Source organism: Podarcis bocagei, assembly GCF_964188305.1.
Source record: "Podarcis bocagei genome assembly, chromosome: 2".
NCBI classification, from domain to species: Eukaryota; Metazoa; Chordata; class Lepidosauria; order Squamata; family Lacertidae; genus Podarcis; species Podarcis bocagei.
This window is the reverse complement of record NC_138126.1, coordinates 2,649,538-2,674,871: the sequence shown is the minus strand read 5'-3', so window position 1 is coordinate 2,674,871 and position 25,334 is coordinate 2,649,538. Positions and strand designations below refer to the sequence as shown.

Genomic DNA, 25,334 nt, shown 5'->3' with positions numbered 1-25,334 from the left:
TCCCATTGCTCTGTCCCAGCTCCTGCCAACCTAGCCATTCGAAAGCACACCAGTGCAAGTAGATAAATAGGTACCACAGCAGTGGGAAGGTAAACGGTGTTTCTGTGCGCTCTGGCACTCGTCACGGTCCTCCGTGTGCCAGTAGCGGTTTAGTCATGCTGTCCACATGACTCGGAAAGCTGTCTGTGGACAAACGACAGCTCCCTCAGCCTGAAAGCGAGATGAGCGCTGTAACACAGTCTCCTTTGACTTAAACGTCCAGAGGTCCTTTACCTTTTATTTTACTTGCAACTCTACAATTCTACTGCAAGAAGATCAAACCTCTCCATTCTGAAGGAAATCAGCCCTGAGTGCTCATTGGAAGGTTAGATCGTGAAGCTGAGGCTCCAGTACTTGGGCCACCTCATGAGAAGAGAAGACTGCCTGGAAAAGACCCTGATGTTGGGAAAGATTGCAGGCACAAGGAGAAGGGGACGACAGAGGATGAGATGGTTGGACAGTGTTCTCAAAGCTACAAACATGAGTTTGAGCAAACTGCGGGAGGTAGTGGAAGACAGGAGTGCCTGGCGTGCTCTGGTCCATGGGGTCACGAAGAGTCGGACACGACTAAACAACAACAACGCTTGATGTTTTATGTTTTCAATATTCTGTTGGGAGCTGCCCAGCGTATCTGTGGAACACCAGCCAGATGGGGAGGGTACAAGTAATAAATTATTATTTTTTTAAAAAAATTCTTCCAGTAGCACCTTAAAGACCAACTAAGTTTATTCATGCATGGTATCTGAAGTAGTGTACATGCACACGAAAGCTCATACCAATAGCAAACTTTTTTATTTTGTTTCGATTATGGCAGATCAACATGGCTACCTACCTATATCTGTTGTTATTGTTGTTTCTTCTTTAAACACTGAAAGCACTGTTAGAGTTTCTCCCCTGTATGAATTCTTTGATGGGAAGTAAGACTATCCCTCCGACTGAAGCTCTTTCTACATTCCAAGCATTGAAAGGGTTTCTCCCCTGTATGAATTCTTTGATGAGAAGCGAGTTTTCCCCTCTCACGAAAGCTCTTTCCACATTCCAAACATTGATAGGGTTTCTCACCTGTATGAATTCTTCGATGAGAAGCGAGTTTCCCCCCCTCACGAAAGCTCTTTCCACATTCCAAACATTGATAGGGTTTCTCACCTGTATGAATTCTTCGATGAGAAGCGAGTTTTCCCCCCTCACGAAAGCTCTTTCCACATTCCTGGCACTGATAGGGTTTCTCACCTGTATGAATTCTTTGATGGGAAGTGAGAGAGTTGCTCCGACTAAAGCTCTTTCCACATTCGAAGCATTTATATGGTTTCTGACCTGTATGAATTCTTTGATGGGAAGTGAGATTGGCCCTCTGAGTGAAGCTCTTTCCACACTCATAGCACTGAAAAGGTTTTTCTCCTGTATGAATTCTTTGATGGGAAGTGAGGCTTCTCCTCCCACTGAAGCACTTTCCGCATTGCAAACACTGATAGGGTGTCTCCCCTGTATGAATTCTTCGATGGGAAGTGAGTTTTCCACTCTCACTAAAGCTCTTTCCACATTCCAAGCACTGATAGGGTTTTCCCCCTGTATGAAATCTTTGATGGGTTGTCAGAATCCTACTATGGCTGAAGGTCTTTCCACATTCCAAGCACTGGTATGGTTTCTCCCCTGTATGAATTCTTTGATGGAACGTGAGAGAGACTCTGTGACTGAATTTCTTTCTGCATTCCAAGCACTGGTATGGTTTCTCCCCTGTATGAATTCTTTGATGGGAAGTGAGAGATATGTTGTGACTGAAGCTCTTTCCACATTCCAAGCACTGGTATGGTTTCTCCCCTGTATGAATTCTGTGATGGGAAGTGAGCTGTGAGCTCAGTCTGAATTTCTTTCCGCATTCCAAGCACTGGTATGGTTTCTCCCCTGTATGAATTCTGTGATGGGAAGTGAGAGTATCCTTCCGACTGAAGCTCTTTCCACATTCCAAGCATTGATAGGGTTTCTGATCTGTATGAGTTTTTTGATGCATCAGGAGATGGGCCCTTTGGGTGAAGCTCTTTCTACATTCCAAGCATTGATAGGGTTTCTCCCCTGTATGAATTCTTCGATGGGAAGTGAGAGCATCCTTCCGACTGAAGCTCTTTCCACATTCCAAGCACTGATGCAATTTCTCACCACTGTGAGTTCTTTCGTGTGAAGTAAGGCTATGCCTCCAAATGAAGCTGTGTCCTTGATGGGAGGTGGACTGGGAGCTCTGACGGATGTTCTCTCCATACCCTGAATATTGATTTGGCTCCTCCGCTATGTGGATTCTGTTGTGGTCCCCTTTGTTCTTCCCCTCCAATTCATCACCATCTGCAATGAAGAGAGAAGCTAATTAGAGCCTCAGGAAGAAATGAAGCACCAGATTAATGAACAATGTTAATGAATTAAAAAATTCCTTCCAGTAGCACCTTAGAGACCAATTAAGTTTGTTATTAGTATGAGTTTTTGTGTGCATGCACACTTCTTCAGACACACTGAAACAGAAGTCACCAGAGCCTTATATATGGTGAGAGGGTGGGGAGAGGTATTTCTCATAAGGGTGGTGGGAATGGGTGATTGGCTGATAGGTGTGGTAAACCTGTTGATGACTGTTAATGACTGCAATTGGTCTTACAGAAAAAAGCAAGGGGTGAGAAGGCTAAAAATAGCTACATATACCATGTATAATGAGATAAGAATCCAATGTCTCTATTCAGACCAGGTCTCTCCAGGGTTTTAAGTTTGGTAATAAGTTGCAATTCAGCAACTTCTCTTTCCAGTCTATTTCTGAAATTCTTTTGTAATAAGACAGCTACTTTGAGATCTTGCATAGAATGTCCTGGGAGATTGAAGTGTTCTCCTACTAGTTTCTCTACATTGTGATTCCTGATATCAGATTTATGTCCATTTATCCTTTGGCGTTGGGTTTGGCCTGTTTGTCCAATACAGAGAGCTGAAGGGCACTGTTGGCATTTGATGGCATACACAATGTTAGAAGAAGAGCAATTAAATAGTCCTGAGATGGTATGTATCACAGGCACAAGAGAGATTTAAGTGGATAGGAGTTTAGGAAATGTTGTTAGAAATTTGCCATGAAGATGTTGGCATACTGTGGGGCCATGCGGGGGCCCATTGCTGTGCCGCTGATCTGGAGGAACAGGTCATCACCAAATTTGAAGTTGCTGTGGGTAAGGACCAAATGGCAGAGTTTGGTAGCAAAGTCCGCTGTTTTTTTATCTGAAATGGTGTTCCTTATAGCTTGTAAACCATCGTTGTGTGGGATGCTAGTATACAGAGATTCCACATCCATAGTGGCTACTATAGTATTGTTAGGAAGATTATTCAAATCTGTGGTGTCACATACGTAGCTGGGATCACTGATGGCATATGGTTTCAGGACAGAGTCCATATAATCGGAAACACCCACAGTAATAGTGCCAATACCTGAGATGATGGGGCGTCCTGGATTTCCTGGTTTGTGTATTTTAGGTAGAAGATAGAAAGTTCCTGGTCGAGGTTCTGCTGGTGTGTTTGTGAGGATCTGTTCTTGGATGTGTGGAGGTAGTTCCTTAACAATCTTGTGCAGTACTTTGTTATATTCTTTTGTGGGGTCTGAGTCCAATTTTATGTAAAAGGCGGTATTAGAAAGTTGTCTGTGAGCCTCCTGGATGTAATCAGTTTTGTTCATGATGACGACGACAGCTCCACCCTTGTCTGCCTCTTTAGTTATAATGTCTGGGTTGTTCCTGAGATTATCTATGGCTCTCCTTTCAGCATGGTTTAGATTTTGTTGTAAGCGATGGTGTTTTCTGGTCACATCCGTTTGGATTCTGTGGCGGAAGCCCAGTGCAAAAATCCTGAGGATCCATGCGGCTCTGTGCTTTGTAACCACGTTTTTGCACCATTGTGGCCCCACGAAACAGTGATTTTTTTTGGTTCAGGCTGTAGCCATGGACATGCTATGTGATCTGATGGTGAATTTGGGGTGACCCAATATAAAAATCCTGAGGATCCATAGACTTTTACCTCCCCCCTCCCAGGCAGCCTACTTTATCGCTAGTATCCCTTATCTCCCTCCTGACCCCTTACCGATCAGCTGCTTCCTTTCAACACTCCCTTCCCTCTTGTTTGCCTTAGTGTCTTTTCCTTAGCTGGAGCAGTTCTTTGCTCCTCCCTTTCTTCTAATTACTCTCCTCATTGCTTTAGTCTTCCTGTCTCCTTGCAAGTTTGCTGTCTTTACCTCCCTCCTCCTGGGCAACCTTCTTTATTGCTAGCATCCCTTATCTCGCTCCCGATCGCTTGCCGATCAGCGGCTTTGTTTCAACACCCACTTCCCTCTTTCAAAAAAAAGGGGGGGGGGGAAAGCATGATCTGCGTTTTGCCCCTGGGCAATTCGGCTCCAAGGACCACGCATTCGCCCCATAAGACACACAGACATTTCCCCTTACTTTTTAGGAAGAAAAAACTGCGTCTTATGGAGCAAAAAATACAGTAATTAAAATACATTCTAGAATCAATTCAGAATGAAATTAATGGCAACCATTGGGTTAGAGTTCTATGAAGATTACAGTAGGAGAGAAGGGGTCAGACTGTCCATGATCCCAGGATTCTCCTCCTTTACTTCCTTAGGCAGAACTCTTTGGTCAGGATCCATTAACATCCATGCCTTGTCTGTGAAACCTACACCCCATCAGCAGTTGCCTCAATCTGATTGGTCTAAATTTAAATTTATAAATAAATCACTTTCTTCAGTTTGAACCCCTGTCCTGTGTTCATGAGGAGACCAACTCCGTATAATTTCATTGGTAACAGAAGAGGAAAAAAGACTATTAATCACATTTAATCTAAACACAACAGCCGCAAGAACTCCTGACTAGGCATTCTGCTATGCAATGTTGAATGCTCTCTGTTCCCTCCTGTTTCCCCATTTTTTGTTCCAGTTTAAAACATTTCATGAACACAGAACTCACATACTGACCACTAACGATGAATTGCATGTTATAGATATTCCTGCAAATAGATTCTGCTAGTTTTGAGATATACAAATGACATGAGAAGACCCGGTCTACATCAGGGGTCGGCAAGCTTTACCTCGCCTGGGCTGGTTCACTCTCACGGAGATCGCTCTGTGGGCAGGATCAAGTGTGTACACACAGGACTCACCGAACGGACGGCTTGGGGGCAGCTCAGTTAAATGACCCCTGTGAGCCGCTTGCGGCCCATGGGACATAGATTGCCGACCCGTGGTCTACATATTTGCATCATTTAGTGGTCCTAAATGTTGGAGCTGGAACTTAACTGGTTAAGTTATTCCCATGGTGCCACACCACTCTGACGTCAGCAGTAGAAGCTGGGAGGAGTTTTTGGGAGGAGTTTGTCAGTCCCACTGTGTACTCTGTGGGGGAAAGACGTAGCCTGTAATGGCGGAGAGGAGCCCAGGAAATCCCTGGGGGAAATATCGGAATAAAACGCTGTAAATAGACAAACTGGACTCTCTGTGTGTTTGTCTGGAAGCAACAAGCTGGTGACAGTTTTACAACGCTGTGCGAAGCTCTGCTGACCGTGACGAAGGGCCGGAGTGGAAGCGTGCCGGGCAGCAATATATCGCTAATCGAGGTTCGTAAATCAATTAGCGGGGGTCACGGCTGATAAAATACGTCACAGGTTATGGACCCATAAATTACCGCTTGTAAAACTGTCGCGGGAGTCGTAAACTCTGCGGTGTCGAGCAGAGGCTTTGATCTGCGGTGTCGAGCAGGGGGCCGGCAGAAGGCGGAAGGACTTTTTGCCTGGTGTTAAGAGGCAAGGAGAGCTGCGGAGTTTGAAAGCATGCGGCAGCTGCAAGACGCAGAGAAGTGCCTGCGCTGCTGTGGAGCCAAGGAGCTGAGAGCAGCAGGGAATCGTTTCTCCGGACGGGTGCTGGATGAGCTGGAAGCCTTGTGAGTACAGCTTGGGGGCGCCTTTGGAGAACGGGAGGCCGGAGTCTGAGCTGAAAGACGCTGTGCAGGTGCTGTGCCTAAAGTTTGAGAGGCAAGCTGACGACGTTGCTGATGCCAGCTTATAGTTCTGCCTAAAGTTCAAAGAGGCAGGGGAGCTAATCTGCTAGACCGGGAGCAGAAGAGCGGCTAGTTGTTTACGTGAGTACGCTGGGCCCCGGGGGAAGTTGGCAGATGGCCAGGAAGTGATTCAAGCTACGTTTGAAAAGCTTGGGAGAACGGAAGAGGATGGCAGGCTGCCAGGTCTTGGAAGACTGTGGGAGGCTCACTTTAAGAAGTTGGGCAACCGGGCTGCTGATCTGAAGTCTACTGTTCTGGGTGCCAGGAAGCCAGAGGCCGTTCAGCGCTCCAGGGTGGTTGTGAGGCTGGAGGCGGAAAGCAAGGGCCGGGAGATGGCTGCTTCAGAACAGAAAGACAAGATGGCGCTGATCACCTATGTGAGAGCCGGTGCACAGCTGGGAAAGGCTGTGGGCCCCAGAGGGGGGGGCAAAGGGACTATTGGCACTTGGAAATGTCCTGCTGTGTTTGCTGTGAAGCTTCAGCAGGAGGCCAGAGCCCTGGAGAAGGAATACAAAAGCCTAAAGATGGCTGGAGCCCCTGTCCCTGATGCTTTAGCCACAAGGAGTGCTGCTGAGCAGGTCGGGGGGGGCGGAAGGTTTCCAAAGGCACGTTCAAACTTTTCCACTGTACGTGCTGGAAGAAGTGGAACTTCAGGGGGGGCGAGGCTGGTGGGAGGCGCCGTTCCAGAAGGAGGAAGGCCAAGCCAGCTGGAAGCCCCGAGCAGTGTTTTTCCACTGGAGTTCAACGTCTGCGTGGCAGTTGCCCCCACCGGAGCAGAGAGACAAGACAGGATGTTTGCAAGGTCAAACTGTTGAATTCTCATGGGAACCAGTCGGGTTTCCATGGCAACTGGTCTGGAAAAACAACCAGGCGTGAGACTAAGGCTGGTGAACGTACCAGGTGCCAGCAAGAGACTCGTGGGACAAGGCCAGAGCAGAGTTTTGTTATTGGCTCTGCTGCTGATTGCAATTTGATTCCAGAGACATCTGCTGGGAAGCTGCGGAAATGCAGGGCTGTTTTGACAGGGATGACTGTTAGGTTCACAGACGGAACACAAAAAAGGCAGTCTGTGGTGATGGCTAACGTGTTTTTTCTCTACTTCACAGGAGGAGGAAAAGTTCTACGTTGTGCCGGGACTGAAGTGTTGTCTTTTATATGTATCAGCTCTAAAGAAGCAGGGATACAATGCTCGTTTTGTAAATGACACCTGTTTCATTTTCAGAGGAGGGAGACAACGGGTCAACATGCAGAGGGAGAACAACGTCTTTGTTCTGGAGTCACCTCTGGAGGGTTGTGGGAATGCTGGTAAAGCACAGGTGCAGTGTGCTAAAGCACAGGTGCAGTGTGCTAAGGTTCCCAGTCATGTGCAAAAGTTGCACAGGTGCACAAAAGGGTGTAAAATCACACAAGGTGGGAGGAGGTCCCAAGGGTGCAGGGCATGCACAGGTGCAAAGGTGCTTGGTTTTCCCGGGTTTGGGAGGGTAACCGAAGAGCCCTTTGGGTTTGTTCACACAGATCTGTCAGGACCCAAGAGGTCTGAGAGTCTGGGTGAGGCCAGGTATGTGCTGTCGCTGACAGGTAACCACAGCCAGGTTGGCTGGAGTTTCTCTCTCAAATCACAGGGGGAGGTGACGCAACTAATCCAGGATTGGGTTGCGGGGGTGGAAAGAAGGTTCTCCACCAGGGTGCAAGGGTTCAAGAGCGACCGAGGGTCACAGTTTACTGGGTCTGCTCTGGAGAAGTTTTTCAAGGAAAAGGAAATACGTCACCAGGTGACGGGTGCAAAGTCTTCTCAAGGGAGAAGGGAGGCTATGGCTGAACCCAGTGAAAGGGATAAGGTCCAGAATCAGGGTTCAGATCCCGGTGATGAGGACCAAGTCCAGGGTCAGGGTTCAGGGCAGGTTTGGGCATCTCCAAGGGTTGTGAAAGGAGTGTCCAGGTGTGAGGCTTCATCTCCGGTAATGGAGAAAGCTCACGGAAGGGTTGTCAAGTCAGAGGGGGAAACGTCTGACGGAGAAGACACAACTGCTGGCCCTAATGGGTCAGTAGGGTATCAGGTCACAGGTGCGTGGAAAAGTGTCGCACAGTGTGATTCTGGGAGTGTTGAAGGGGTTCAACAGGTGCCTGGGAAAGATGCCGGGAAGAGGCACAAGGCAAAGGGAAAGGTGTTGAACTCAAAAAGGTCTTGTCAGAAGGCGTGGCAAGGGGGGGTGTTGGAGCTGGAACTTAACTGGTTAAGTTATTCCCATGGTGCCACACCACTCTGACGTCAGCAGTAGAAGCTGGGAGGAGTTTTTGGGAGGAGTTTGTCAGTCCCACTGTGTACTCTGTGGGGGAAAGACGTAGCCTGTAATGGCGGAGAGGAGCCCAGGAAATCCCTGGGGGAAATATCGGAATAAAACGCTGTAAATAGACAAACTGGACTCTCTGTGTGTTTGTCTGGAAGCAACAAGCTGGTGACAGTTTTACAACGCTGTGCGAAGCTCTGCTGACCGTGACGAAGGGCCGGAGTGGAAGCGTGCCGGGCAGCAATATATCGCTAATCGAGGTTCGTAAATCAATTAGCGGGGGTCACGGCTGATAAAATACGTCACATGATCCTTGTTTTTAAAAGCAAATAAAAGTTATTCCAAAAAGAAAAGAAAAAGGCAACACACGGAGGACGCAGGATCAGGATTCGGTTCCAGAGATGTGTGTGGATAAGCCTGATCCATGGACTATACGAGTGTTTTCCTAGCTCAAAATGCCTGCAGGTTACAAAGGCGCAGGCAGGCAGGCAGGTGGAGGAGCCCAATAAACTGCTTTCCTTCTCCATCTCCATCTGCCTGCCTGCCTGCCTCCCCCGACCCCCAAGCTGAGCAAGCCCTGATACCTCTCTGGCTCCCTCCATCCAGGTCCCCATTTTCACTCCCTTGGGACTTACCAGATCTCTCGGAGGTCCCTGGAAGGGAATGCTCTGAGGCTGTGAGGAGGGAAGCAGGAGACAACCTGAGCAGGTCAACCGTCCATCTTCCCCCTTCCATCCTCGCTAGCTTTGCAGGATCCGTCTCTTTCATCCTTCCTGAGGAGTAAAGAAGCAAAAACAAGCTGGAGGGTCCTGGGAGAGAGGAAGAAGCAAAGGGAGCCTCAGAGGCCCTGCAGGGATTCTCTTGCCCTAGATATTCTCCTGCCCCTGGAGAAGCACAAATGGGGCAGCCCCTTCCCAAGAGAAGCCCCATTTCTAAACATCTCCAGTGATTCCAATTTCTTCTGTATGCTCCTCACCCCACTTCGTAAGGCTGGCATGGTCTGCACAGTAGTGACCTCAGAGTAGATCCCATTGAACACAGTGGGGATAACTGACAGAACTTGGTACAAAAACCAGTCACCGTCCTGTCCCCAAGCCTGAAACCTGCAACCCCAGAGCATGGGCAGAAAAGAGCAGAGTAGATATTACATGTAGGTGCCCCCATGCTGGGTGCTTTGTATGGAGAGCACCGTTGACACACTTTAGAAGCCTCTCATTGCAAGCCAGGCAGATGTTGTGCCCGTATTTAATAATAATAATAATAATAATAATAATTTATTATTTATATCCCGCCTCTGTCAGGGGTTGCATGGGGACCAAATCTTTGGGGAAGATTTGAGGATACAATTTGCTGTGTCCCCCCCCCCCGAGCTCCTGAATTTACATGTAGTTTATTGGATCCTGAAGCCTGGACCACCATTCCTAAGTACTTATAGTTTAAGACTTGTTCTAGTTTATGGCCTTGGAGTTCCCAGCTTCTAAGCTTTGGTTATTCCCCGAAAGCGATAATTTAACTCACGGTGTTATATCTAGTGGACTGGATCTGGAGCACAAAGGGTCAAGTTTTGCTTGCATGAGGCCTTTGCTCCTTCTTCAGACTTATCAGTCAGGAACGTAAGAGGTCAAATCTGGAGAGTATTTCATTCTGGGCGTCTTGTGGCAGAGCACAGAAGGATTGTAATAAATTCTTTTCAGTTCTGTCAATGAGGTCATTTTCCAGATTCCTCAAGTACAAGGACCCTGGGGTGTCTGAGCTATCGGGGCCTGGTAGGGTCCCCAGGATCTCCTGCAATGCTTTTACAGAGTTTTGGTAGAAGAATATTCCCAGATAAAACAAGAGATACCCCCCACACACACACATTGATAGTTTTCCATTCAAGAAGAGTTGTGGGTATGTTAAAATCTCAGACGCTGTAGCTGGCGCTATTGGGCTCCCTCAAAATTGCGGAGGTTTGTCCTGCAGAGATCTGTATGGAATTTAAGAACTGATCTGATGATCCAGCAGGGAGCCTTACCAGAGTCCAGGATCCCACACTTCACCCCCTTGACTTCCTCCTGCAGAGCTCTCTGGTCAGGATCCAGGTCTTTGTGTGTGAAATGAAAAGCTACGTCTTCCAAACACACTGGACCCTAAGAGAGAAAGGGAGAATGAAGATGATCTTCTACACATTGCTCTGTTCTTTTCTGCCTCTTAATAGCTGCGCTGTTTTAATTCTATTCTTTTCCTGCATGCTTATTTCAACATTTTAATGGAACAATTTTAATGATGGGTATTAATCTTTGTGAGAGCTAGACCATAAAAAAAGGCTGATTGCCGAAGAATTGATGCTTTTGAATTCTGGTGCTGGAGGAGACTCTTGAGAGTCCCATGGACTGCAAGAAGATCCAACCTATCCATTCTTAAGGAAATCAGCCCTGAGTGCTCATTGGAAGGACAGATCCTGAAGCTGAGGCTCCAATACTTTGGCCACCTCATGAGAAGAGAAGACTCCCTGGAAAAGACCCTGATGTTGGGAAAGTTGGAGGGCACAAGGAGAAGGGGACGGCAGAGGACGAGATGGTTGGATAGTGTTCTCGAAGCTACAAACATGAGTCTGACCAAACAGCGGGAGGCAGTGGAAGACAGGAGGGCCTGGCGTGCTCTGGTCCAGGGGGTCACAAAGAGTCAGGCACGACTAAACAACAATTAATCTTTGTGTAAATGGAGGAATTCCACACTGTAATAATTTTATGATTATGATTATACGGCACTCATCTTCACATAATTCTTCAAAGTGTTCCCATTTTCCAGATGGAAGGACCTCCTTTCTCGGCATCTGGTGGGGTGGACTCCCCCCCCCCCAACCTCCTCAAGCCAACTTCAGGGGGCACCAGGAGGGGGAGGAGAGGGAAAGCCCCATTGTGCATTGTGAGGGGGGGAATGATTGGTTAGTTGGCCTCCATCTGTCTTGGGAGACCATGGAAGAGAGTGCCTTTGGGAGTGAGATCCAGCTGTTGGAAGGTAACAGCGCCAGCCATGGGTGTGGAGAGCGACAGGAGAGAGACATGTGTTGTTGCATCTGGGACAGAAGAAGTGGTCCAGTTTTGCTGCTGCAGATGCAGAAGGGCTTTTCTTCTCCCTGTGCTCAAAGCCCCCTCCCCCAAAAGGAAGGCAGCATCTGGATCCCAAGGAAGAACAGAGCTGCAGACCTCCTGAGAACTCGCCCCCTCCCTGGCTTGGCAAAGAGTACAAAGAGGACCTCTGCTTTCTGACTTGGGGGTCTCCCCCCATCAGGAATGATCTGAATAGGGACCCCCATGCCCCCTCCCTGCACCCCTGGGACCCCTGAGGGGAAAGAGAGGAGACTCACCGAGGAAGATTTTGCAAAGGAGAGAAAACAAAGCAACCTCCTCTCTGCTTGCAGGAAGGGATGTGGGAGGGAAGGATTTTGGCATGGAGGACCTTGACCCCCCCCCTCCCGCTTCACTTCCCGCCCTCTATAGGAATCCAGCTTTGCTCCTTTTAACCCTTGCAAAGCCGAGGGCACCCCTCCCTCCCCCTCCCTACTGTTTTCCTACTTCTGCGCCTGCGCTCACGGAACTGCCCCCTCCCCCCTCTGTGCCAAAGACGGGGATGGCTATGGGGGGGGTTACCTTGGCTCTCCCCCTCCTCCAACATAGAGGCTCCTGAATCCCAAGGAAAGGCTGGGAGGGAGAAGAGGCTAAGAAATGGCTCCATCAAGACACCCCTCCAAAAAACAAAACACCCTCCCGATCAGCGAGTGGGGGGAAGAATGGACGGGGGGGGGCTTCCCAGCCAGGAGATCCCTCCCCCTCCGAAAATAATCTCCCCCCCCCCCGCCAAGCGGACTTTCCTGCTTCTGCAGCCCAGGAAGAGAGACAGAGGAGGAAGTGTCCCATGCGAGGAATGAAACAGACACGCCATCCTGGGGGGGGGGAGGTGTGGAAGCCCCCCCCCCCGTAGAAGCACCACAGGCAGGAAAGGCGAAGCCCACTATTGGGGAGGGAGGGAGGGAGAGGGGCACATGCTGCTCAGGGGGCAGCCCCCCCCTCTGGAACTCTTCCCCCCCCCTCCCAACTCCATCCCTTCCCTGCCTTTCCTGTCAGAAAACCAGTTTATACTGGGCTCTCAGAACCATTTGACCCCATTTCTATATCAATGATGGAGATTTCCTACACATTAAATTTGAAAAGAAAAATACGGTTGTTTACTCCGTGGCCAAAATCATTTCTAAATATAATACAACCGATTTTCAAGTGTCATATCTCAGGGGGAAACCAGGATCTTGTATGTTGTTTTGCAGTTGCCAAAACCAAATTTATGAAAGGGCTCATCTCTTTATCCTTCATCTCTTTACAGTGGTACATCGGGTTAAGAACTTAATTCGTTCTGAAACTGTTCTTAACCTGAAGCACCACTTTAGCTAATGAGCTAGTTATTTAAACAAAAGTTTTTCTTACCATGAATTTCAGTTTACAGATGGGGGGACGACATTCCACCCTCCTCTATCTTCCTCCGCTTCAGTGCATTGCAGCATTTGTTGCCTCCAGTGGCGGCGGCTGTTGGTTTATGATTGACATGGGGAGGAACTTATGGGCCTGTCTCTGTAAACTGAACTTCAGGGTAAGAAAAAATTCTGTTTTAAAAATTATTTCTGATTCATTTTTTGATTGTTTTCAAGAGTTGTTTCTACCAATAATGGTAGTGTTTCAGTCTCATTATAAATCACATTCAGATTTGTTTATTTTTAAAATCCAGTCATTTTAAATATATATGTAGGAGAAATTCAAAAAGAGATTACCCACACATAAAAACCCAAAAGAAAAGGATGCAATCTCCAGGTGGAAAGATAGGCCTTTATTGAAAAACAAATGTTCATGCAAAGAACCACATCCAAAACAATGTTTTTTTTATACATACACTTCCAAATTGCACATGTCATTCCTATTAACCAATCACAGAATCACAGCAATCTTAATAGTTGCAACCCAATGTCACAATAATCATTTGGCTCTTCAGATCAACCCTCCTCATAATATATCATGTGATTACATATAACATTCAACAGTCCCCATAGAGTCCAACACTTTATTCTTTTCAGAATTCCAGAACTGACATTTGCTATGTACAGGACCTAAAAGCAGCTGGTTCTGTAACGTAAAAAGTAGGCAGGCACAGGCTTTTTCAGTTTAGCAAGGCAATAGGCTAAAAAGAAAACAGAATACAGTGGTGCCTCGCAAGACAAAATTAATTCGTTCCGCAAGTCTCTTCGTCTTGCGAGCTTTTCGTCTTGCGATGCACGGTTTCCCATAGGAATGCATTGAAAATCAATTAATGCGTTCCTAGGGAAACCGCCTTCAGACCAGGTCCGGGGACAGTCTGTCCCCGGACCTCTTCTGAAGGCTGGGGGGGGGGACAAGGGCTTTTCTTCCCACCCCCAGCATTTTAAAAAAACCCCGGGACAGTGGAGGACTTCTCCGCTGTCCGGGGCGATTTAAAAGCCCCTGGGAAGGCAGGCAGGGAGGACAAATACTTTCGCCCCCTGCCCGCCTTCAGAAGGTGTTCCCACCCCCCCCCCGCCCGGCTTCGCAGCAGCGCTACGAAGCCCGGCAGCTGGGGCAGGTGCTCCCTCCCCCCTCCCCCCTTCGGAACAGCGTTCCGAAGTGGGGCGGATGGGGCAGCTGTTCCCGCCCCCCTCCCCCCTTCGGAACAGCGTTCCGAAGTGGGGCGGATGGGGCAGCTGTTCCCGCCCCCTCCCCCCTTCGGAACAGCGTTCCGAAGTGGGGCGGATGGGGCAGCTGTTCCCGCCCCCCTCCCCCCTTCGGAACAGCGTTCCGAAGTGGGGCGGATGGGGCAGCTGTTCCCGCCCCCTCCCCCCTTCGGAACAGCGTTCCGAAGTGGGGCGGCTGAGGCAGCTGTTCCTGCCCCCCCTCCCCCCTTCGGAACAGCGTTCCGAAGTGGGGCGGCTGGGGCAGCTGTTCCCGCCCCCCCTCCCCCCTTCGGAACAGCGTTCCGAAGTGGGGCGGATGGGGCAGCTGTTCCCGCCCCCCTCCCCCCTTCGGAACAGCGTTCCGAAGTGGGGCGGCTGGGGCAGCTGTTCCCGCCCCCCCCCCCTCGGAACAGCGTTCCGAAGTGGGGCGGATGGGGCAGCTGTTCCCGCCCCCCCTCCCCACTTCGGAACAGCAACACGTTTCCTGCCTTGCTGCGTTTGGCTTCTTGCTTCCCGACCCTTGACTTCGTGACTCCCTGCTTCCTGACCCTTGGACCTCTGGCTTCTGGACTCTCGTTCCTACTCCCACCCTGCCATCTTGCCCCCAGTCTCAACATCCTCAGCCGGGACTTCGGTTGCCCATAGACTGGACCGTGACACCTAGACAGCATCTTAAAAAGCAGGGACATCACCTTGCTGACAAAGGTCCGTATAGTTAAAGCTCTGGTTTTATGTATGGAAGTGAGAGCTGGGCCATCAAGAAGCCTGATCGCTGAAGAATGGATGCTTTTGAATTCTGGTGCTGGAAGAGACTCTAGAGAGTCCCATGGACTGCAAGAAGATCCAACCTATCCATTCTGAAGGAAATCAGCCCTGAGTGCTGACTGGAAGGACAGATCCTGAAGCTGAAGCTGAGGCTCCAATACTTTGGCCACCTCATGAGAAGACTCCCTGGAAAAGACCCTGATGTTGGGAAAGATGGAGGGCACAAGGAGAAGGAGACAACAGAGGATGAGATGGTTGTTCTCAAAGCTACCAACATGAGTCTGACCAAACTGCGGGAGGCAGTGGAAGACAGGAATGCCTGGCGTGCTCTGGTCCAGGGGGTCACAAAGAGTCAGACACGACTAAGCAACAACTCTGCTTGATATTTTATCATGTTTTCAATATTCTGTTGGGAGCTGCCCAGTGTGGCTGTGGAACACCAGCCAGATGGGCAGGGTACAAGTAATAAATTATTATTTTTTTAAAAAAATCTTTCAGTAGCACCTTAAAGACCAACTAAGTTTATTCATGCCTGGTATCTGAAGTAGTGTACATGCACACGAAAGCTCATACCAATAACAAACTTAGTTGGCCTTTAAGGTGCTACTGGAAGAATTTGTTTTATTTCGATCATGGCAGACCAACACAGCTACCTACCTGTATCTGTTGTTATTATTATTAGTTCTTTAAACATTCCAAGCACTGTTACTGTTGGGAGTCATTCTTCAAAGAAACAGTAAGGATGTTTGTACCTTTAAGAACTGTTTCTGTGAGCTTTGGGCAGATTAGTTACTGCTGGTCATGATTAGGAAGGAAAAGTTGCAGTTTGAACTTTGCCTGCAGAAAAACACCCACAAGCTTTGCTGTTTGTTGCTTTGTCATAAATCTTTATGTTGAGACAGTCTTCTGTCATCTGCCACCAGAGGAAAAAACCCCTCTAACAGTTATGGTTTCTCTGCTGTATGAAATTGTTGATGGGAGGTGAAACTAACCTTCCATCTGAAGCTCTTTCCGCATTCCAGGCACTGATACGGTTTCTCCCCTGTATGTCTTATTAGATGGGAAGTGAGGCTGTGGCTCTGACTGAATCTCTTTCCACATTCCAAGCACTGATAGGGTTTCTCCCCACTATGAATTCTTTGATGGGAAGTAAGACTATCCCTCCGACTGAAGCTCTTTCCACATTCCAAGCATTCATAGGGTTTCTCCCCAGTATGAATTCTTTGATGGGAAGTGAGTTTACTCTTATCACGAAAGCTATTTCCACATTCCTGGCACTGATAGGGTTTCTGACCTGTATGAGTTTTTTGATGGCTCAGGAGATGGGCCCTTTGGGTGAAGCTCTTTCCACATTCCTGGCAATGATAGGGTTTCTCACCTGTATGAATTCTTCGATGGGCAGCAAGTATTCCAGTCCCACTAAAGCTCTTTCCACATTCCTGGCAATGATAGGGTTTCTCTCCTGTATGAATCCTTTGATGGATGGTGAGGTCGTGGCTGCGAATGAAGCTCTTTCCACATTCGAAGCATTTATATGGTTTCTGACCTGTATGAATTCTTTGATGGGAGGTGAGATTAGTCTTCTGAATGAAGCTCTTTCCACATTCATGGCACTGAAAATGTTTCTCCCCTGTATGAATTCTTTGATGGGAAGTAAGACTAGTCCTACAATTGAAGCTCTTTCCGCATTCCAAGCACTGATAGGGTTTCTCTCCTGTATGAATTCTTTGATGGGAAGTGAGAATTTGGCGGTTACTGAAGCTCTTTCCACATTCCAAGCACTGATAGGGTTTCTCCCCTGTATGAATTCTTTGATGGTAAGTGAGACCATTCTTCTGTCTGAAGCTCTTTCCGCATTCCAGGCACTGATAGGGTTTCTCCCCTGTATGTTTTATTTGGTGGGAAGTGAGACTGTTGCTCTGACTGAAGCTCCTTCCGCATTCAAAGCACTGATAGGGTTTCTCCCCTGTATGAATTCGTTGATGGGAAGTGAGATGGCTACTGTGTCTGAAGTTCTTTCCACATTCCAAGCACTGATAGGGTTTCTCCCCTGTATGAATTCTGTGATGGGAAGTGAGCTCTGAGCTCTCTCTGAATCTCTTTCCACATTCCAAGCACTGATAGTGTTTCTCCCCTGTATGAATCCTTTGATGGGTTGTCAGAGTGCTCCTGTAACTGAAGCACTTTCTACATTCCAAGCATTGATAGGGCTTCTCTCCTGTATGAATTCTTTGATGGGAAATGAGAGTATCCTTCCGACTGAAGCTCTTTTCACATTGCAAGCACTGATGCAATTTCTCTCCACTGTGAGTTCGTTCGTGTGAAGTAAGGCTATACCTCCGAATGAAGCTGTTTCCTTGATGGGAGGTGGACTGGGAGCTCTGACGGATGTTATCTCCACACCCTGAATATTGATTTGACTCCTCCTCTATGTGGATTCTGTTGTGGTCCCCTTTGTTCTTCCCTTCCAATTGATCACCATCTGCAATGAAGAGAGAAGCTAATTAGAGCCTCAGGAAGAAATGAAGCACCAGATTATTGAACGATGTTAACGAATTAAAAAATTCCTTCCAGTAGCACCTTAGAGACCAACTAAGTTTGTTATTGGTATGCGCTTTTGTGTGCATGCACACTTCTTCAGATACACTGAAACAGAAGTCACCAGACCCTTATATATAGTGAGAGGGTGGGGAGGGGTATTTCTCAGAAGGGTGGTGGGAATTGGTGATTGGCTGATAGGTGTGGTAAACCTGTTGATGACTGTTAACGACTGCAATTGGTCTTACAGGAAAAAGCAAGGGGTGAGATGGCTAAAAATAGCTACATATACCATGTATAATGAGATAAGAATCCAATGTCTCTATTCAGACCAGGTATCTCTAGGGTTTTAAGTTTGGTAAGAAGTTGCAATTCAGCAACTTCTCTTTCCAGTCTATTTCTGAAATTCTTTTGTAATAAGACAGCTGCTTTGAGATCTTGTTTAGAATGTCCCAGGAGACTGAAGTGTTCTCCTACTGGTTTCTCTGTCTTATGATTCCTGATATCAGATTTATGTCCATTTATCCTTTGGTGTGGGAGGTGCTGTGGCTTAAGCCACAGGGCCTATGACTTGCTGATTAGAATGTTGGAGGTTCGAATCCCCGCCACGGGGTGAGCTCCCATTGCTCAGTCCCTGCTCCTGCCAACCTAGCAGTATGAAAGCACAAAAAGTGCAAGTAGATAAATAGGCACTGCTCCGGCGGGAAGGTAATTGGCGTTTCCATGCGCTGCTCTGCTTCGCCAGAATCAGCTTCGTCATGCTGACCACTTGACCCGGAAGCTGTACACCGGCTCCCTTGGCCAATAAAGCAAGATGAGCGCCACAACCCCAGAGTCGGTCACGACTGGACCTAATGGTCAGGGGTCCCTTTACCTTTACCTCTTATCCTTTGGCATAGAGTTTGGCCTGTTTGTCCAGTCGTGACCCTATAAAATCTGAAGATGACATTTAAAAAAGCCTGGGTAGTTCAAAGAAGCCTGGTCATTGCTTAAAAAAGCTTGACAAAATGAAGAATATTCACAGAGAGTTGATATCCCTCCATTCAGGATTCACAGTGAGGATGTTGGAATCCCAGATGATGATGATAATTTATTTGTATTCCGCCCTTCCCGACCAAAGCCATGGTCAGAGCGGCTAACAACAGGTAAAAAAAAATCTTAAAATCACACAGTCAATTAATTAAAATACATTTTTGAATTAATTCAGAATCATATTAATAGCAACCACCAGGTTAGAGTTCTATGAAGATTACAGAAGGAGAGAGGGGGTCAGACTGTGCCTTGGCCAAAGGCCTGGTGGAACAGCTCTGTCTTGCAGGCCCTGAGGAAAGATGTCAAGTCCCGCAGGGCCCTAGTCTCTTGTGACAGAGCATTCCACCAGATTGGAGCCACTGCTAAATCTGGTTGAGGCCAGCCTAACCTCCCTGTGGCCCGGGACCTCCAATATGTTTTTGTTTGAAGACCGTAAGGTCCTCCGTGGGACATACCAGGAGAGGCGGTCTCATAGGTACGAGGGTCCTAGGCTGTATAGGGCTTTAAAGGTTAAAACCCGCACCTTAAACCTGACCCTGTACTCCAGCGGGAGCTAGTGCAGCTGGTATAGCACTGGGTGAATGTGATCCTGCTGTGAGGACCCCGTAAGGAGTCTGTCACGGGGCTGCCAGGGAATGCCCCAGAGCTGAGGGAGGGGGAAGAACAAGAGCCGTTAGAAAAGACAGGAGAGGGAGAGGAGGACAAGTAAGCGGAAGGAACTCAAGCGGCGAGGATGCTCCCGGATGCTGGAGACCATCAACACCATTCGACCAGTTCAGAGGGAGGACAGAGAGAGAGTCAATGCCCACTCCTTCAGCACAGGACAGAAGGGGGTTAAAATGTAGGGAACAAAGGAGGCACTTGGGGCTTCCCAAGCTCCTCTGCTGGAGGAGGAGCCAAAAGCTCCCACTGCCTGGATCTGCTACCGAGGATTCAAATGCATGAAGCTATGTCCTGTACCTTGTAAATATGTATGTAAATAAAGACTACAAATATATCTCTGAGTGAGCAGAGGTATTTCTTGCGAAAGGCTTCCAGACCCACCACAGAGTCCTGCCTTAGCATTCTGCACCTGCTGGAGTTTCTGGGTCAGTCTCAAGGGCATCCCCACGTAGAGTGAGTTACAATAATCAAGCCTGGAGGTGACTGTCGCGTGGATCACAGTGGCTAGGTCAGGGCGAGAAAAGTAAGGAGCCAACTGCTCAGCTTTTCATCTCCATCAAAAAAGCGAAGGTTCATCACACAGAGGAGGGCTCAGGAAGGTTTACCTTGCCTGGGTCGGTTCAGCCCTGCGAAGATCCCGCCATGGTCTGGATGGCTCATGCATCTGCGTCTGATTTCCGGCACCACGGAAGCGAGTCCCCGCCCTGGACTGGTTTCGTGCAGCAGGCGGGAACTCGCTGAGCGGGTGGCTTGGTTCGGGGGTGGCTTGTGGCCCGTTTAAACGACCCCCCCATGGGCTGCAGGTTGCCGACCCCTGACAGAGGTATGTATGGAATTTCAAAACTGATTTTATGATCCAACAGGGAGTTTTACTGAGAGGGTCCATGATCCTACGATTCTCCTCCTTTACTTCCTTATGCAGAGCTCTTTGGACAGGATCCATGCCTTGTCTGTGAAACCTACACGCCATCAGCAGTTGCCTCACTCTGATTGGTCTAAATTTAAATTTATACGTAAATCACTTTCTTCAGTTTGAACCCCCCTCCCGTGTTCATGAGGAGACCAACTCTCTATTGTTTCATTGGTAACAGAAGAGGAAAAGTGACTATAACTCACACTTCATCAAACCACAACAGCCGCAAGAGCTCCTGACTAGGCATTCAGCTATGCAATGTAGAATGCTCTCTGTTCTCTCCTGTTTCCCCATTTTTTGTTCCAGTTTAAAACATTTCATGAACCCAGAACTCACACACTGACCGCTAATGATGAATCGTATGTTACAGATATTCCTACAAATAGATTCTGCTAGTTTTGAGATATACAAATGACATGAGAAGACCCGGTCCACATCAGGGGTTCATAGAATCATAGAATCATAGAATCATAGAGTTGGAAGAGACCACAAGGGCCATCGAGTCCAACCCCCTGCCAAGCAGGAAACACCATCAGAGCACTCCTGACATATGGTTGTCAAGCCTCTGCTTAAAGACCTCCAAAGTAGGAGACTCCACCACACTCCTTGGCAGCAAATTCCACTGTCGAACAGCTCTTACTGTCAGGAAGTTCTTCCTAATGTTTAGGTGGAATCTTCTCTCTTGTAGTTTGGATCCATTGCTCCGTGTCCGCTTCTCCGGAGCAGCAGAAAACAACCTTTCTCGTTTTGTCTACGATCTGCAAAGTCTGGAACAAAAATAACATTTTTGGCAATACATTCATCTTGATGGCGGCTATTCGGCCTAACAATGAAAGTTTTAGTTTAGACCTGGACAGTTGGTCAAAACTAAAACTTTCATTGTTAGGCCAAATAGCCGCCATCAAGATGAATGTATTGCCAAAAATGTTATTTTTGTTCCAGACTTTGCAGATCGTAGACAAAACGGAGTGCTTCCGGAAGTGGCAGAAAGATATTTCTAAATTTGTCTGGCAGGGCAAAAAGCCCAGAATTAAGTTCAAGATATTAACGGATGCGAAAGAAAGAGGGGGCTTTGCCCTGCCAGACTTAAAATTGTACTACGAAGCCGCAGCGTTCTGCTGGCTAAAAGACTGGCTACTTCTTGAGGACACGGATGTACTGGATCTGGAAGGTTTTAACAATGCATTTGGATGGCATGCATATTTATGGTATGATAGGGTTAAGGCCATTAAGGCCTTTAAGAACCATATTGTCAGGAAAGCAGTATTCAATGTCTGGATAAGATACAAAGACTTACTGGAGAAAAAAACTCCGAGGTGGCTGTCACCCATGGAGGCTAAGGCCCTAAAAAAAGTCAATATGGAGGCCAATTGGCCAAAATATTGGGAGATATTAGAAAGAGATGGAGAAAATTGGAAATTGCAGAGTCTAGAGAAAATAAAAGATAAAGTGCGAGACTGGCTACACTATGCTCAGATTAAGGAAGTATTCAAAAATGATAAAAAGTTAGGATTCCAGGTGGAGAAATCGAAGTTGGAAACAGAACTGTTAGAACCTAAGACTAAAGTACTTTCAAAAATGTATAATTTGCTGCAGAAATGGAACACACAAGACGAAATGGTTAAACCGGCAATGATAAAGTGGGCACAGGATATTGGGCATAATATCATGTTTGAATATTGGAAAAGGTTGTGGACCACTGGGCTGAACTTCACTGCATGTAATGCTCTGAAGGAAAATGTAATGAAAATGATATACAGATGGTACATGACCCCAGTTAAACTGGCTAAGATATACCATTCGTCTGATAATAAATGTTGGAAATGTAAGGAAAATGAAGGAACATTCTTTCACCTCTGGTGGACTTGCCCTAAAGTGAAGGCCTTCTGGGAGATGATATATAATGAGCTGAAAAAGGTGTTTAAGTATACCTTTACCAAGAAACCAGAGGCCTTCCTCCTGGGCATTGTCGGCCAGAATGTGTTAAAGAAGGATAGAACTTTTTTTATGTATGCAACAACGGCAGCAAGGATATTGATCGCTAAGAATTGGAAGACGCAAGAATTACCCACCCTGGAAGAATGGCAGATGCAGCTGATGGACTATATGCAGCTGGCTGAGATGACCGGCAGAATCCGAGATCTGGGAGAAGAGAGAGTTGAAGAAGACTGGAAGAAATTTAAGATTTATTTACAAAAATATTGTAATTTGGCGGAATGTTGATTGGGACGCCAGAATAGAAATAATTGTCTATCACTAAACTAGATTTAAGTTTAATTATATTTTAATGACTGAACCTAAAGACTTATTTATAAAATGATAATTTGCTTGGAAATATCTTTAAAACGATGCAAGTGTGTGTGGGAGGTGTGGGGGAGTCCAAAGTTATGATGAAAAGATGTTAAATAATCAATGTTATTTTACTGAATATGCTTTTTTGTATTGGAAAACCTTAATAAAAATATATTAAAAAAAAAAAAAGAAAACAACCTTTCTCCCTCCTCTATGTGACATCCTTTTATATATTTGAACATGGCTATCATATCACCCCTTAACCTCCTCTTTAAGCTTTACCTCGCCTGGGCTGGCTCACTCTCACGGAGATCGCTCTGTGGGCAGGATCACGTGTGTACACACAGGACTCACCGAGCGGACGGCTCAGGGGCAGCTGAAATGTCCCCCATGAGTCGCTTGTGGCCCATGAGCCATAGATTGCTGACCCCCGGTATACATATTTCATCATTTAGTGGTCCTATGATCCTTGTTTTTAAAAGCAAATAAAAGTTATTCCAAAAAGAAAGAAAAAGGCAACACACGGAGGATGCAGGATTAGGATTCAGTTCCAGAAATTTGTGTACAGAAGTCTGATCCATGGAAAATGTGTAAAAGGAAGTAACCTTAAACCTAAACAGCATACAGCTTATAACTTGAATCCGTATTCAAGTTAATAGAAAAAAAAAACAGCACTGTTTGTTCCATTTCAGTGGAAGAATAAGAACCAAAATTTCACGCAGACGGAAGGTAAACAAGTATCTCACTCAGTTTGCCCGGGGGAGGCCAGTTACCTCTGACTGTGAGCTGAGATACTGACATAAAACTAAGACTTTGTCAAGGATGTATAACTTGCTGCTGAAATGGAATACTCAGGATGAAACGGTCAAATCTGCTATGATTAAATGGGCACAAGATGTTGGACATAACATTATGTTTGCTGACTGGGAACAGTTGTGGACCACAGGTATGAAATTTACGGCATGTAATGCCCTAAGAGAGAATATTATGAAAATGATATACAGGTGGTATATGACACCAGTCAAGCTTGCAAAAATCTATCATTTGCCCAATAATAAATGTTGGAAATGTAAGGAAACTGAAGGTACATTCTTTCACCTTTGGTGGACGTGCCCAAGGATTAAGGCTTTCTGGGGGATGATTTATAATGAAATGAAAAAAGTATTTAAATATACCTTCCTGAAGAAACCAGAGGCCTTTCTCCTGGGCATGGTCAGCCAATTGTTGCCAAAGAAGGACAGAATTTTCTTTATGTATGCCACAACAGCAGCAAGAATACTCATCGCAAAGTACTGGAAGACACAAGATCTACCCGCTCTGGAAGAATGGCAGATGAAGGTGATGGACTATATGGAACTGGCGGAAATGACTGGCAGAATCCGAGACCAGGGAGAAGAGTCGGTGGAAGAAGATTGGAAGAAATTTAAGGACTATCTACAGAAATATTGTAAAATTAATGAATGTTAGAATGATGTTGGATTGAAACTAAGTAGTCTTTAGCTGTAATGCTATAAGGGAATATGAGAAAATGGGTATTAATAGATAAAAAAAATTATTCTTATAATATTTAAAAATTGAAGATTAAGATGAATAAAATGGGGAGGGATTTGCTGAAATAATACTTTGAACTGGAATACATAGAAGGAAGGCGTGAGGAGGTCCGGGAAATAAGTAAATGAAAAATATGTTATGACAGAATTGTTTTTTTAAAAACTATTTTTACTTTGCATTTTTCTTTTTTGTATTTTTGTCTTCTCTTTTTTTACTTTGTAATTTCTTGAAAATTTTAATAAATATCTTTTTTTAAAAAAAAATTGCGAGAGCAATCAAAAGTCGCGCCTCGGAAGTCGAAGAGGCTTCAAGAAGGGATTCTGTTCAACTTCTGAAGTCCAGCTGTATTCCTAGCTCAAAATGCCTGCAGATTACAAAGGCGCAGGCAGGAAGCAGGTGGAGGAGCCCAATAAACTGCTCTCCTTCTCCATCTCCATCCGCCTGCCTGCGTCCCCCCGACCCCCAAACTGAGCAAGCCCTGATACCTCTCCGGCTCCTTCCATCCACGTCCCCAGCTCCACTCCCTTGGGACTCACCAGATCTCTCGGAGGTCCCTGGGAAAGAACGCTCAGAGGTTGTGGGGAGGGATGCAGGAGACAACCTGACCAGGTCAACCGTCCATCTTCCCCCTTCCATCTTCCTTAGGTTTGCAGGATCCATCTCTTTCATCCTTCCTGAGGAGTCAAGGAGCCAAAACAAGCTGGAGGGTCCTGGGATAGAGGAAGAAGGAAAGGGTGCTTCAGAGGTCCTGCAGGGATTCTCCTGCCTAGATATTCTCCTGCCCCTGGAGAAGCACAAATGGGGCAGCCCCTTCCCAACAAAAGCCCCATTTCTAAACATCTACAGTCATTCCCATTTCCTCTGTTTGCTCCTCACCCCACTTCGTAAGGCTGGCATGGTCTGCACAGTAGTGACCTGAGAATAGATCCCTTTGAACTCAGTGGGGATTATTGACAGAACTTGGTGCAAAAACCAATCACCTTCCTGTCCCCAAGCCTCAAAACAGCAACCCCAGAGCATGGGCAGAAAAGAGCAGAGTAGCTATTACATGTAGGTGCCCCCATGCTAGGTGCTTTGTATGCAGAGCCCTGTTCACAATCTTTAAGCTCTCTCATCACAAGCCAGGCAGATGGTGTAGCCGTATCCGCCTCTGTCAGGGGTTGCATGGGGACCAAATCTATACGTGGAAGCAGAGGAGCCGATGCCACATTTTTTAAATATCAGGAAACTAATACACCCCTCCTCCTTAGATATCGTCTGTGCTTATACACCATCTTCACAAGTCTCCAGTCCCAAAATGTGGCCCCCACCCTGGCATGGAAGCCATCAAAATATAGATCTTCCACATGTCCTAAATCTCTTCTGTTCTTAAGACACCAGGCATGTATACCCTTTAAAAAAACTCCTGAGGTGAGCTTTGCACTCCTCTTCTGACAAGATTCCCAAAGGCGTAGGGTAGAACTAGTCTATTTTGAGATAACACC

At 46.9% G+C, this 25,334-nt stretch overlaps 1 protein-coding gene across 2 annotated transcripts; it reads right to left on the bottom strand.

The window, feature by feature from the left end:
• Positions 1-622: 622 nt before the first annotated feature.
• Positions 623-25,282, bottom strand: LOC308580661 (uncharacterized protein). 2 transcript variants are annotated; one of them, XM_081182638.1, is made up of 4 exons: positions 24,899-25,282; positions 24,387-24,560; positions 9,022-9,159; positions 623-2,373 (listed from the first exon to the last, which is right to left on the bottom strand). In XM_081182638.1, the coding sequence occupies exons 2-4, from the start codon at positions 24,517-24,519 to the stop codon at positions 920-922; spliced, it is 1,725 nt and encodes a 574-aa protein (XP_081038764.1). In that variant the 5' UTR covers positions 24,520-24,560; positions 24,899-25,282; the 3' UTR covers positions 623-919. The 2 variants fall into 2 exon arrangements, with proteins under 2 accessions (XP_081038764.1, XP_081038765.1); XM_081182639.1 differs by lacking the exons at positions 9,022-9,159; positions 24,387-24,560; positions 24,899-25,282 and adding an exon at positions 3,487-4,899.
• Positions 25,283-25,334: the final 52 nt, after the last annotated feature.

What these genes read in the sequence shown, in the direction of transcription:
- LOC308580661 (XM_081182638.1), bottom strand. Translation starts at nt 24,519, where the DNA reads ATGAAAGAGATGGATCCTGCAAACCTAAGGAAGATGGAAGGGGGAAGA. An exon ending in AGGGACCTCCGAGAGATCTG is followed by an intron (nt 9,160 to 24,386) that starts GTGAGTCCCAAG and finishes TTTACTCCTCAG; the next exon opens with GAAGGATGAAAGAGACGGAT. An exon ending in AGGGACCTCCGAGAGATCTG is followed by an intron (nt 2,374 to 9,021) that starts GTAAGTCCCAAG and finishes TCTTCATTGCAG; the next exon opens with ATGGTGATGAATTGGAGGGG.